Raw genomic sequence first — 15,093 nt, forward strand, 5'->3', positions numbered from 1 at the left:
ACTATAATCATATTTGTGTATAGGTTACATAGATTTAACACACAGGAACACATGGTAAATCTGTGTAACCTATACACAATTATGATTATGGTCCTGTATGTTTTTATGTAATTTATTTGTAATAATAATAAATATTATTACACAGTATTTATGACTTGGTGATATTATTTTTCAAAAATCTATTTATTTTCACAGCAGTCAGTTTGTTTTTTTAATTTGACCACTGTTAGAGTAAGTTCAAAATTGTGGTAAAAAAAAGGTGCTGTTTACCACTCCTAAGCACCTAATGGCAACCACTACGCATCTTCAGGTATTTGCAAACACCTATACAGGCATTAGTAATATCAAAGGATGTACTTTGGTACATCCATCCAACGTTCCTGATTTTCTTTTTTTAGTTTTGTTCTCTTATATATAATTTCTTTCTCAAGAAAATATATTAACTACAACCTTTTTAGGGTGTATTTCTAAATGTTTAGTTTGTAAATTTATTATTATTGTTGTTCAGTTTATTCCTTGACCCTTTTTCCTATTTCTCAATATTTTTCATAAAGATAAGTAATGTTAAGTCATTTAAGAATAGAATATCACAACAATATCAAACTTAAGCCTATTGAGGATAAAGTATATTTGTAACCATTATTGATGTATTGTTCCATCCTGACTATATTTTGTTTGTACAGTTATAGATTTTAGGCCCAAAATGTAAAACGATTAGGGTACTTTATCTTTTACTTTCAGGTTGCCTCACTCCTGGCTGGCTGCTGCTCTACTTCATACACTACTCTGCAAATTCCTTTGGTTTCAGATAAAAACCATATCGTCCACTGGAAACAATAAGCCTTTACCCACCAAGGGTCACCATGTTGCACCCAGCCATTCATGACAGTTATAGTTTAAAACAACTACTATTGCTACCACTACTTGTCTCCTAACACAGCTCAAACCAACTGCCACTACTACATTACAGTAGCTCTCCATTGGGATTTTTTTCTTTCGATCATCCGTAAATAAGAGTCTCTCAAAAACCCCTGAAGAAGCCACAAGGCTGAACGCGTCGGGTGAAAGAGATGAACATATTAAATGCTACACATTGATGTCTGGCAATAGTATAGATGTTACTTTCTGTATGAATTTGGTAACTTTCAGAAGTAAAAACCCCTTCTTTTACCTCTGTCCTTTACTTGTTGTAAAGTTGATCTGGGGCTACCATCTGATATTGGTATTGATACTGATACTGGGGCTGCCATCTGATATATTGATATTGATACTGATATATAGTTTGAACTTTATTGCAGAATCTGACTTTTAGTAATCCCTCTGTTTTACCTACTTTATCTAATTATTCGTGTTGGTTTTGAACATCTGGGATTGGTGAATGGGCTGTGGACAGATTATTGGTTTGCATGGAAAGAAAGGTTAGTACCAGTGATAGATGATGTGATTATGTAAGGAAACTTGCTGATTGTCTTCATAAAGCTTCCTCACTGAGCTGCAGATATTAGTATAGTAGAAATTTGAACTGCAAAAAACAGGCACCCCTCATGTACAGCTGTAAATTGGTGTACATTTTAGACATCATTCACTAACTCTAGTTGGCTGCGATGGCTTGCTTTCAATTAATTTAGAAAATACATGAATAGTATGGTAACAAAGTAAATCAGCTGGAAGGACTGTAAACCAAGTAGTCTGAGGTTTTATGCATTATCTCCACAGCGCTGCCATATTTCTTTACAAGCTATAAAAAAAAACATCCAAAAGGCTTATAGGGATTGGAGATAATCTTTACCTATGTTTTATGACACATCATTATTTTTTTTTTTTATCCATGATAATCCGAAGACTTTTTATAACACGAATCAATAACATGGGTTTCTTCAAACATTTGCCCAAGTGGTTCATATGAAATATAATCATAGGTATGTTTGATTGCAGGTTTATTTCAAAAGTGGAAGAAGTCTTGAATGATTGGAAACTAATTGGAGATTCCTTCAAGAAGACTCCAGAAAAGGTAAATATGTTATTTCATTGATCATTGTAAAGCATCCTATTTATTAGATTTTTTTTTTTGCAGCAGTCCGTTGACTACATCTCTTAAGTCTCTGATCATGGTTTGTGTTACAGGGAGAGTACACTACTGGAGTGTGGGAGGAGAAAGGAGAAGACATTTTATTTGCAGACTTCAAATTCAATATCAAGCATCATTATTTGGTTCAGGAGTTGGCTGAAAAGGAAGAGAAGGAAGATGGCGGAGAAGGTAAACAGACATTGGGCATTTTTCTGTGAAGTTTCTGGCTGAAGAACAGTTTGTGTTTCTGAGCTAGTAAATATTAAATCAATATCTCCTCTACACCCCACTGGTTACACACAACAAGATTTGTTTTTGATTTGATCAGGTTGGCAATAACACTGTAGAGTAATGGTTTATGTAGACATGAAACAGCTTTACATGTTGTAAAAAGCTTTACATGTTGTTAAAGCACACCTGCCTTGAGACAGATTTGTAGACATTTGACACATTTCCAGGTGTGTGGTGTTCTTGTTAAAAAACAAAACCCTGTTCTAAGTTGTACATCCATCAAATGTCCCCTACATCATTATAGAATACTTTGGATGCTGATAAATGATACCAAGTGGGAGTTACAAGTATCCAGCACACTGCAAATGTTGGGTTTAAAGAGTTTGTAGCAATAGAGCAAAGATCAAAGGAACGGATTACCATTAGAGAATGAAGTCTCTAGTTTTGCAGTTTCTCTTCTTTTCTTTGCTTAGAAGGGATTATAAGCTCGACCAGTAAGGTATTCTATACCAGCCAGAGATACTACAAGAGTTTTGGTAAACGCCAGGGTTTTTGCAGAGGCTGGTAAGGGTTTCTGACAATCCTGCCTCTAAAATTACCCAGTGACACCACTTATGTTTTTTGTTATCTGTAATGGTACATTCTCCCTACTTATCACTTATTTAAGGAGCATTTTTTCCTCAAACCGCCAGCATAATAGGTCCCCTCTTCCACTGACCACTATTGCTTGGGGGTCCTTCTCTATTGACCACTAATATAAGGGTGTCCTACAATGTCTACTAGTGCAAGGTTCCTTCAACACTTGCTAGCAGTGTATGCAGGAACTTCTCTCACTGACTGTCAATTTAATGTGCCTTTATTCACTGGTTAGCAGTGTAAAGGGTCAGATTTCCTGTAAGTAAAATTTATTTCACTGGCCATCAAGTAAAGTACCACAAGCAATTCACTGTTTCTTCTTTTTTTTGGTCAATAATAATAATTTAATGTCACCATTATTGTTACTAAACATTTCCTTTTATATTAAATAGCAATGGTTGTCAAATACAGGGGATATGTTGAAATTCATTTTTTGTCTTACATTTTATTTGACTACAACTTGCTGTTCATGGTAATATATAATGTGGATATAATTAATAATAACGGGGCTCTTGGGACCTTAGCGTTATTTTAACTGTTGCTTCATAGTAAAAACTTTTAGAAAGTCTGTTCTAAACTAAAATATAAACCTAAAAAAGTTAACTTTTTTTTTTTCTAGATTCCATACCTGTATGCATGCAAGACTTGCTTTGTACAAACAATGATTTCCCTGCAATTGCTCACTGCCTGGTTCGATGGTAAGTATTACCTGATGCAGTGTGGGTTGCAATACTGTACCTGCAAGAAATGTGTACTGTAATACAAGAAATGTGATTTCATTGGAAATCCTTTTAGGAACTCCAGCGGTCACCAACCGCTTAGATTAGATCAGCGGACGCCAACTGGTGGTCTGCAAAAAAAATTTGGTGGTCCGCTGAGAGCGGTGGGTGGGCTGTGTCTCTGTCTCAGACCTTCAATGGGAGAGTGGGCAGGTTCTGGCATCATGACTTCACTCTGGGGGAAGTTTTTTCCCATTAAGTAACACATGGCTCCCCGCAAATGCCCAGTCCAGAGTCTGCATTTAGTGGTCCGTAGATCCGAAAAGGTTGGCGACCACTGGATTTTGATGTCAAGTCTTCTGAAGAAAAAGATTGCCAGTGGAAAAAAATTGTGTGTAGTACATGTAGAAGTCATATAAAATGTAAATTATAAAGAGTCCCCGTTCATCAGAGCCTGCCTCATTTCCTGGCTAGAGGGCGTTCAGTATCATCTAGTGATGTTCTTTACATCCTGACAGTCTACCTTCCCTTTTTTTTATTTGTTAAATTTTAGTTCTTTTATGGAGGCTCAGCATCACACGTGAGCTATTATTATTGTTTGTAATGTGTTTGCTTGGCTTCTTTCGGAAGCCATTCACAAATGTTTTGCATTCAGTTGTTGACTGAGAACATGCCAGTAGGAAGAAAATAGAGTAAGCAAAAAAATGACCTTTTCTAAACTCCTGCTGTTATTTTACTACCCATTTAGAAAGCTGGGGATGCAGAGAGTGCACCAACTATTCCTTATCTGCCAGGGGTGTGAACTGAATGGAGAGTAGTATAAATACTTTGGCAGGCAAATCAGATAAAGTATTTATCTATTTTTTGGGTGTGTTTGGCTGTTTGCCTAATTTTAACTTTTCAACAATTTTCTGATTCTTCAAAAGTAAGTGCATAATTACTAAGCATTGTCCTAATTTTTCAGTCCACCTGATAAATCAAGAAGACTGAAAATGCAATAACTCTGTATACTATATAGTACTATAATATTCTAAAACACCTCCCTAGTGTGGTAAATTTTAAAACGGGGCAGCACAGAGTCCAACGGCACATTCGGGGCAGTAGAGCTGGGTTTCCTTCCAGATTTTTTTCCCGTCCTCCCCTCTCTTGGAGCAGCACACCACACACATTCTTGTGTGCTTTTGCTTTCTTGGAGATGGTGGAATGTACTCCGGTAAATGACGTTGTCCAAGTTGATGTTGATTTGCATGCTCTTCTGGTGTTAGGTGTTTCACACATAAAGCTTCACAGATTTTCATATGAATTCAGGGTGGGGTACAGGCCTGTCATTTTTTTTTTTTTAATAGAATGTACGCATTCCACAGACACAGTTCCACTAGATGGCGAAAGATTTTTATATAGTACTTTCTCTGTTGCTTTCTGACAGCTGGATAAAAAGTCATGGCCTGGTCCGCTCTGTCAACCCCCCTCCATTGTGCGGTTGTAGTCGATGACTACCTGGGGCTTCTGAATGTCTTTCCCACTTCTTGTTCTGGTTTGAACACTGGCGATGTTGTGAACAGTGCTCATCATGCAGACATCCTTCTTATCATGCCATTGGAGAGCCATCATCTTGCCTTTCTGCCAGGCAACTTTATCCCCAGGCTTGAGCTTTTGTGCAGTGAAATTGGCAGCAATTCACGCTGGTTAGCCCTAACAGTTCCGTAGGCATCTGTTTTGTTTTGTATGAGGAACTCGTAAAGCTCAGGGGACGTAAAAAAATTTTCTGTAGTAAGGCAATACCTTTGGTTCAGCAAAGGCTCAATAAGAGACAGCACAGAAGACATTGCCACTCCAAAGGAACTAAATCTGGGGTCATATTTTGTGCCTTTGCCTGTATATATTACAGAGTTCCAGATATATCCAGATTCGGATGCGCACAGCATAAAAGACTCGATTCCAAACCGTTCTCTTTTGGATGCTGCACCCAGCTCAGTCTCCCTTTATATGCCATCAGATTTTCATCCACACTAAAGTCCCTTTCTGGCACATAGCAGATTTTGAAGTCGTTGATAATCATTTTGTAAACCTCCCAAATTTTTTTTTTAGCTTCGGGGCAGGATGGGTGATCTCATCAAAATCACTATCGTTGGTAAAATGTAAAAATTTCATGATTAGGCTAAATTGATATTCAGTTTTGTTGGTGGACCAGTACCACTTCTGCAGGGGTTTCCCCACCACCCCCTGGAGAATAAAAAGGCCCAGGAAAAACCAAATATCCTTTTGGTTGACAGGTTCCCACTTCCTGGTTCTGGACAAGCTTGCATGTGGAGCAACCAGCTGTTTCGCTGCATATCTTGTTTGTCTCCAACTATTTTGTGAATGACTTCGCCATTCAGAAATAGCTCCAGGTAGGCCAGGGGGTTGTGCTCACAGTGCACCTTCAGGCCAGGAGCCCCAGGAAAAGGAAACCTAGGGGGCGCAGGCTGGGCCTGACGAGTGTCAAATCGCACACCAGGTGCGCACATCCTCCATAGAATCGCTATCACTCGCGCTCTCAGTCTGAGTCCGATGAGAGGTCTCCAGGCACTCCATCACTATCAGTTGGCTCCACAAGTGACTCCAGATCCCTCTAACTGTCCGGGAACTGTTCCAACACATCTTGGGTCAATAGATGCCTTCTGGAGCTTGAAGCCATAGCAGGGGTCAGGCAGGCGGTGATGTCCGGGTCCAGGCAGAGGTCAAGGCAGGCGGCAGGCAGAGAATGGTCAAAATTAGGCAAAGATCAGCAAAGGTAAGAGCAGACAGTGTTACACACTAGCAATCCAGGGAATAACTGGTAATTTTTAAAACTGTGAATGTGTATTTACTTGTGTTTATTTTGTATTTGATTGGATACAAGAGTTTGTATTCAATCCATTACAAAATGTGGATTTGAATTTCCCGACGACGGACACACGCACCAACGACTTCATCGGGGATCGCCGAGGGACACGTACATGCGGAGGGAAGAAGACAAAACTCTGACGGAGAAGACAGACACCTGACGCTAGAGAAGGAGATCGACACTGGAGAACTCGGATCGGATGACCGCACACTGAAGGATGCCAGCAGCACCAGGTAAGAGATGCCTGTTTTCTATTTTTAAGTAAACGCTTTCAGCAAGTTTTTTTTACCCCGAACTAGGCTCGGGGTCACTACCCAGGTGGTTAAAGCTGAGCCTTTTCAGCCCTTTAGGCCTGCACAGTTTTACAGGTTCTTTTGTACTAAAAAATGCTTTCTCTTGATGGTACATGATGATAGCATCTCCGTGTGCGAAAGAAACTGCAGCAAGTTGGAACCTTATAGGTTGGACCTATAATTTCCTGGCTGGAAGACATCGAACATCATCTTTCCCTTTTCCTGGCTATTGTGTCCCTGGTTCACCCCTTATATTCATTGAATTTCAGTTCCTTCATAATTCAACCCTTCCGGATCACATATAGGCATTACCTAGGATTCCCGACATGCAGATGTGTCTGCTTGGACCCCCCACTCATCCAAAATGCCACCACATTTTAATAATTGCAGAACTCCTAAAAGCTGCTCTTCTTTCATCATGTTTGAGACCTTTTGACAGGTGCATTGAGTCAGGGTGCGGTAAAGTTTTTAGGAATCAATGTACATTACCCTGCTGGGCCCTGCCACCAGGCAAGAGCTGCCTGCAACGCACGGGAAAGCAAAGAGACATTGTAATGAAGTCATTCGTTTTAAAAGAAAGAATGCAATGAATATGGGAAGTTTTTATGTAAAAATGTAATTGGCATGTTGTTAGGGGGAACCAGGAATGATCAATGTAGACAGATTTAATTTTGTCTTTTATTAAAATAAAGCTTTGCACTCACAATAAGTCCACCCAAATGCATCGTTCAAGAGTGACATAACAGGAGATTTGTCCACGGAGCTTAAAATTACTATGGTCAGCTTTAAGGCACCAAGGATATAGAGCACCCAGACTCAGGGTTCTCCCCAGAATTTTTTTTTTTTAAGCTGGGTGGAAAAAAGCTGTAGGTGAGTGGCAGCCCCTATGCTTTTCAGTAACCACCCAAAACCAGCCGAGTAGTTACTGAAAAGTGCCAGGTGGTGCACCCAGCTAAAAGGGGTTGGGGGGGGGGGGGGCACTACTCAGACTGATAAGGTTTTGGAATCCGATGAGTAACATCTTTAGGCCATCTTTAATGTGTCCGTAGCATCAAATATTTATGAAGACACATACACATACATACATTCACATTATACTTATAGAAATAACTTTTTTTTTTTTGCTTTACTTTAATAAAACATTTGATACACTTATTCCACATGTGACTTTGCAGCTTTCCTGCCTGTTCCACTTCTCCATTGTAGGGGGTGTATATAGGTGCGCATTCAGATAACCGCACAGACAGAACTAAAAGTGTGAACAGCGAGGCTCCTGCTGTAAGATGCTGTAAATTACCATGAGAGGTTAGGCCACAACACTATTGTATGCTGCTCCCCAATCTCTTGCATTGTAAGCTCTTTGGGCAGGGTCCTCTCCACCTCCTGTATCCCTGTCTGTATCTGTGTGTCATCGGCAACCCCTATTTTAATGTACAGCGCTGTGTAATATGTTGGTGCTATATAAATACTGTTTAATAAAAATAGTTATAACACTGACTATGAGAGGTACAGGCATGCTGTGCATTGCAGAACTGTGGAGTCAGAAGCTATTATTGTGTAGTTAGAGTTGGAATCTGCAAAAATGTAGTGTCTCTCACCCCACAGGCCTGGTTCACTTGCAAACTGTCCAGGTTTGCTGCATTGCCAAGGTACTCCCATGACAGTCTTATCTTCTCAAGTCCTTGAGAGCTTTAAAAATATAGGCCCTATATATCTCATTATAATGTATGTGTGCATATGCCCTGTGTATACTGTATTCTATTTTATATCATACCGGTAAGTTCAATATAGCAGGGGTTGGTGTGAACGTTCAGTGCAGCCCTGAATTTGCTGTCCCTGTATATACAGAAACCAAACAAATGTTGTTACTTGTAATTTGTTTGGTAGAGCAGCAGGGGGCAGTGTTGTAATGCATTTCTCTTTTCAAAATGACTACATTTGCTTGTGGAGACTATTTATCTAAGATCTGCAAAATAACTGTTTTCTTATGTTGAATCTCACTCTACTTTTCCTCTAGTTTACAAAAGTTAATAAAAGGTGATAGATGATTGCAACATCAAAAACTTTTGAACTATAGGTTGAGGGGAAAAAACAGGGAAATAAAAAAGCAGTCAAACATCCGAACCAGGAGGTCAGAGTTAAAACACTTTGCTTCCCTTTACAAATCATAAATCATGCCAGATCCAGGGTGCCATTCATTTATACATTTTTGTGAAGTTTTTTTTAGAACTATGTTTTCCAACTGTCCCTTTGTTTAAAACCAAATCCCTTTCCAGTATTTTCCCCAGAATTTTTTTAAGCTTGGTGGGAAAAAGCTGTAGTTGGATTGCAACCTTGTAGTGTGAGCCAACTTTTCAGTAACCACTCATAAACAGGCGGGTGGTTACTGAAATGTGCTGGGTGGTGCACCCAACTGGAAGGGGCTGGGGAAACACTGCTTTGTCCATTTTTTGAAAACAAAATCCTTCTTTTCTGTTAAGATGTCATTCCTTTTCTATTGATGGCTAGGAAAATACTATACAACATTAAAAGTAATAAAATATTACGATACATCTTGAAGTCAATTCCCCATGAAGTTCCGTTTATGAAGAAGACAGATTTCTATGATGGTAAAAGAACCCGGTCATGCGACCTTTCAAAGTCACATGATCGGCTTTCCTTCAGTTACTGAGCTATTGCTGCTCTATATAGCACAAAGAACTCTGTAGAGCTTTGAGAGGCCATGGCCTGACTTTTTTAAATGGCAGCGGCTGTGATGTGCTTAGTGGAGCAGAGTGGGAATTAGGTTGCTAAATTTATTCTTTGTTATGCAATCACCTAGGGGTCTATGTATATGTTAGTTTGAAAAGCCTGTAAAAGCATTACAAGTGGTGGAGCAACAACACTAGTTTGGCTAATCAATAATTTTTTCCTATTAATTATTTTATGATCTTTATTTAAAAAAAAAAAAGCCAACAAATTACAGACCGCTGTACATTAAATAAGTGTAGCAAAAGACAGATACAAACAAAGACATAGGAGGAGGAGAGGACCCTGCCCAGAGGAGCTTACAATCTAAGAAGTGTGGTCATGAAACTGTTAGTGTGGTAGTGGTATACCCACATACTTTGTGCTAAATGTCTTCCTATTTATTATTTCTGAAAGTTGAAAAGTATACAGAAGTGGCCAATCTGATTCTGTATATATGCAGCACTGAAAAAATAAGAAGGTTATATTTGAATGTAAACTGATGGGCTCATCTTCTTCCATGTGTCTCTTGGTTATCACATGATCACTAGGACACAACATATGGCTCCTTGTGTTGCTGCATCCAGACCAAGCTCTACTGTACAAACAATTACAAAGTCCAATTCATTTTTTGTGAATAACTCATTTAAGGATAATAATATTAATACAGAGCTGCATTAAGAAACAAACAAATTAAAAAAAGGCAAGGGAGAGACCTTGTGTGTGTGTGTGTGTGTGTGTTTATTTCAAAACGTCTCCTTGTGTGTGTGTACTTTATATCCATCTGAAGTTTAGCTTTCAGTGATTTTTATTATTATTAAACAGGATTTATATAGTGCCAGCATATTACGCAGCTTCCAATCTAGTCATTAACATTTCTTCCATTATTACTGTATCATAGTCTATATAACATGCATGTGTTCCTTGTAGTATAGTTCACATGTGTTGTCCCAGCTCTGGCATGGAAGTGTTATCGGTCACTTTATATGACAAATGACACTGTAATGAAACAAACATGCCCAGTGAAAAGCATCACATTGCAGCTTATATGTTCTAGTAAAAACTGGGCCAGGATGATAAATTAATCTCTCGGCTGCAGAGCTGCCTCTGTAGAGTAGGGAATGATGCCGAGCCTCTCGTTAATTAGGATTATGCATCTTTTTCAGGTATGGGCTACGTGAATTTGTAGTCATATCTCCAGCGGCTAATGATGCCGTCATCAGCGAATCGAAGTGCAATCTCCTTCTGAGTTCTGTGTCTATAGCTCTGGGGAACACAGGATGGTGAGTAACAGATACGTTGTAAGTACTGTGTAAGTAACTCTGCTAAACTGTATTTGCTTGTGAAGTGATGACACAATTGCCCTGATTTATTAATGCTCTTCAAGGATGGAGAGGGTACATTTTAAAGGTGAAGCTGGGTGATCAAGCAAACATGGAATAAATCTGGTCCAGGATTCAAAGCATTTACTAGCAAATAGCAAATTACTTTGAAGAAAACAATTCCAAGTTTGCTGGATCACCCAGCCTTGGAGAGCTTTAATAAATCAGGCCCAATAAAAGAGTCATTTGAAAAAAAAACTGCAATCAATTTCTGTGGGAAGAAAATAAAAAAACTGTTTTATTGGGTTTATAAAACCTATATTCCCCCCCCCCCAGTGTGCTTAAGTTTGAGTTTGAGTCTTCTCTGTAGTCCCCTGCTGCTTTTTGGGCTCATATCAGTTTAAAACATAACATGCAAGCTCATTTAATAAAACCCTTTATGGAATAATTTGCTGTATCCACAGCAACTTATCTTGTTTTCTTTTGTCTCATTTAACTCAGATTGGTTTCTGTGAGCTTCTGCACTCCAAATACCCCCCCAGTGTTTGTTGAATTAAATTGCCATTTTTTTAAATACAGCATCTCTATAACTACTTTAGTTGTACACAGAGCTGTAAATTGACATTTCAGCGAACCTGTGCATCACTGCCATAACTGAAGTATATTTACTTTATCACAGCTTTAATATCCCAAACCCTACTGGATATTAGCAGGTTTGCTTTAGGTAAAATGTATCATACTGGTTATTTGCTTTCAGGTAACCTCACACATGGACATGGCAGCACAGGCACTAAATATATCATTGCTTCTGGTGTTGGATGGCTTCTGGTTTTCATATTATTTTTGTCCCCCTCTGCTTACCTTTACATGTTGAATGTAATGCTGTAGACATTTTATTCTTTCGTGTTCAACAGTAGTAGTGGTGTCCTGGTTGCAGCAGCCAGCATTATTGTTGTTGTTATTATTATGAATATTATTATTAATAAACAGTATTTATATAGCGCCAACATATTATGTAGCTCTCTACATTAAATAGGGGTAGCATATGACAGAGCGATACAAACAATGACACCGGAGAAGGAGAGGACCCTGCTCAGAAGAGTTTACAATCTAAAAAGAGACTTCTAACATAGGATTTCAAGGTGTGGTATTTTGACTAAAGCAGTTTTTAGGAATTTTTTTTTTGCAAACTTTACTTATAACCACAGAAAGACATTTACAGACATAGCAATGAGGATTAAAACTTTTAAAAGATACAGTAGCAATGGTGAGTGCAGACACCATTGAATCTGAAAACGACAAAACCAATACAAAAACAATAAGAAAAGAAACGTAACCAGGTAAAAGATACAGGCTTGGTACATGTTAGGTAAATGTGTAACCTAAGATTAGGTGGATAGCCAAATATCAGCACTTACAGCTACCATTGCAATAAGTAATACCCTTTGGTGCCATGTCTGACTGTGTTCTTCATTTTCCTAATTTTTCTATACTGTTGGTTAAAACGACTCAAGGCTGAGCAGTTAACACATTAAAACGTGCTCAACTTTTCAAAACCAATAATAACCTTTGGGGGGGGGGGGGGGGATACAGAAATTAATTCCTGATCTGGAGAGTAGTAATATCAAAGTCCTTTTGCCACCCCTGAGCTATTTTCTCCGAAACTAACGTAAAATAGAGTATTTGCAGCCATGGGTAAAGGGATGATATAGAAGGTGACCAGAGAGACAAAAGATTATCAAAACTATCATAGTTTGCTATGTTGGCTGGATTTGACAATTGCGCATTGCAGAATATTACATTTTTTTTTAAATTGCAAATAGTAAATAGGATACGCAGCTCTTTGTGGTATTGAGTAGGGTCTTTGCAGTGCCCTCCATGTGATCAGCCTTGAAAATCTAATATGAAAAAATGCCCTGGCTGTGTCCAAGCCATGCTCCGCCCAGATTTGGTAGCTTCTATAATCTAACCCCTGGGGAAACTGTGGGTTGTCTCTAATTGGGAGGTATTTAGAAAAGGAGCATGGAAATTCCAGTTTACGCCTGATTGCCCTCCAAGTAAGTATTGTGTCACGTATGAAAACATTATGCTTCAGGTGTAGTGACAATTGAAATGTCTTACTCTGTAGCAGTGCAGTTAAATGCCAAGGATGTACTAGTGCCTGTTCCAAGTGAGTATTGGATCAATAGGAAGTATAATTGATCCAATCCAAGACATGCCCAAGATTGCAGGCCAAGTTGTAAAGTCTGACGTTGGGAAAATTTACACCCCCTTCCTGTACTGGCAAAAAAGTTTGGATAAAGATATCCATGGTCTCTTGCCCAGCCATATGAATTATGTGAATGACTTGTTTATATACTGAACATCTGAGTGTTTCAGTAAAATGTGAATGGTCTGAAGTGGGTAGAGAAGGCGGGGGAACAAGACCATTTTAATCTGATGGCAAATCCCCTGCAGAGATTCCGTAAATTCAATATACCTTAATAATGGTTCTATCGCTAGGTTGAAAAGGAGAGGCGAAAGAGGTCAGCCCTGCCTCGTTCCTCATACTAAAGGTATTGTGCTAGACAAAAAAAACCTGGGGTGTTGATCCTTGCCAGGGGGTCTAGATACATAGCTGCCAAAAACTCATGGAAAGGCCCCTATAACCCCACCTTTTCCAGGATCTTGAATAACTATGGAATGTGAACATTGTCGAACGCCTTTTCAACATCGATACCTATTATCGCTAAATCTAGGTGGGGGTGTTGTTGGCTTATTCAAGCACCGTCAAGACTCTTCGTATATTTGTCACCGCCAATCTTCCTCTGACAAACCCCACCTGCATCGGAGATATAAGCTTAGTAGTTCGCTAAATCTATCTGCTAAAATTTTTGAAAGCATCTTGGCATCCAGAATAATCAGCAATATCCTTTACCGATTTAGGAAGGAGTTTAATGTAAGATTCCTTCCCGGAATTGAGGTCCCAGTCTGCCACATTACTCTATATACACTTCCCAAATCGTCAAGAATATCGTCGTTAAGCATTTTGTAGTACTCTGTGGACATCCTGTCAGGACCTGGGGCCTTGCCATTGGTTAAAAAAGAGATAACGCCTTTAAGTTCTTGTTCCATAATATCCGCATTCAGGGCCTCCTTCTGTTCTTCCATCAATCCGGGCATTTGCACCGTTTCAAAACGTTTTGCACCGTTTCAAAACGTTCAGATAGAACCAGTACAGTACTGCTGCATCCAAAAATCAACATTCCAAGAAAAGAAAAGGTCAAAGTTCCATATAAGGAAACAGTCAAAATAGATATTCCAATGGGGGGGTATAACAAAATGAACCCAACAAAGTTGTAGAATTAATGGACTTCCCTTTTTCCTCATGAGTTGTATGTGTCCAGAAACCCTTGTGTGAGGATCCACACCCGAGGAGAAACAAACCCTAGAATAAATGTCGTTTCACGGCTATGACATATTGAGACAAATACAGTAGCTCCAACATGAATATGCCGCTTATCTGTGTTTTTAATTTTGTGCCGATTTTGCCTTGACTCGAGGTGTTTTGGTATTGCGATCAGACCTGCGCACAGAATCATTAGAAGTTAGGTGATCCCAGGGATTTTCGTGGTAGAGCCAATTCCCGTACCGGTTTTGTCAGGAGCGGTTCTTGCAGTGGTTCCTGTGAGAATAGCCACTGACCAAGAAAGGATTCGGCCTCCTGAGGGTCATTGAAGACATGATTTGCACCCTGGAAGTAGACGACACGTAGTATAGCCGATAAGCCAGGCACAATGGTATTTGCTTGTGATAGAGTGCAGAGCAAACCTTTTGAAACACTTTACGCTTGCGTGACACCTCAGCTGAGTAGTCCGCAAAGATCAGTAAATTTGGGTCCTCCAGCTGCAGGCCCCTATAGGATCTGTAAGACTGCAATATGGCGGATCTGTCCGCATAGTCCAGATAGCGTGCTATGACTGGCCTTGGGTTTATTACTGTCCTTCCTTTGCGGGCCTAAACAATCGGCTCACTCCACAGGACACTGTTTGTTTATCCCCAATTGTGAAGAACTGGTGTTAGAGCAGAGTTCTGATAATTGCCCTGGGGAGAATTTTTCAGGGACCCCAATTATACATAAATGATTCCATTGATTGTTTTCCAATTCGTCTATTTTGTCATATAGGCTATCAATACGCTTACCCATAGATACAATGGTCCTCTGAGCCTGTAAAAGATCATCTTCTGCTGT

General features: G+C 39.4%; 1 protein-coding gene across 2 annotated transcripts in view; it reads left to right on the forward strand.

Annotated features, from left to right (window-relative positions):
• The window catches only part of RAB3GAP1 (RAB3 GTPase activating protein catalytic subunit 1), a 77,321-nt gene that overhangs the window by 2,784 nt on the left and 59,444 nt on the right, over positions 1–15,093 (forward strand). For both annotated transcript variants that reach the window (XM_072418087.1, XM_072418088.1), the window contains exons 3-6: positions 1,936–2,011; positions 2,125–2,257; positions 3,555–3,633; positions 10,707–10,823. In XM_072418087.1, the coding sequence (XP_072274188.1) occupies positions 1,936–2,011; positions 2,125–2,257; positions 3,555–3,633; positions 10,707–10,823 (405 nt within the window). The remainder of the gene's footprint in view (positions 1–1,935; positions 2,012–2,124; positions 2,258–3,554; positions 3,634–10,706; positions 10,824–15,093) is intronic.

The sequence above is a fragment of the Pyxicephalus adspersus genome, chromosome 7 (assembly GCF_032062135.1).
Source record: "Pyxicephalus adspersus chromosome 7, UCB_Pads_2.0, whole genome shotgun sequence".
Classification (NCBI taxonomy): Eukaryota; Metazoa; Chordata; class Amphibia; order Anura; family Pyxicephalidae; genus Pyxicephalus; species Pyxicephalus adspersus.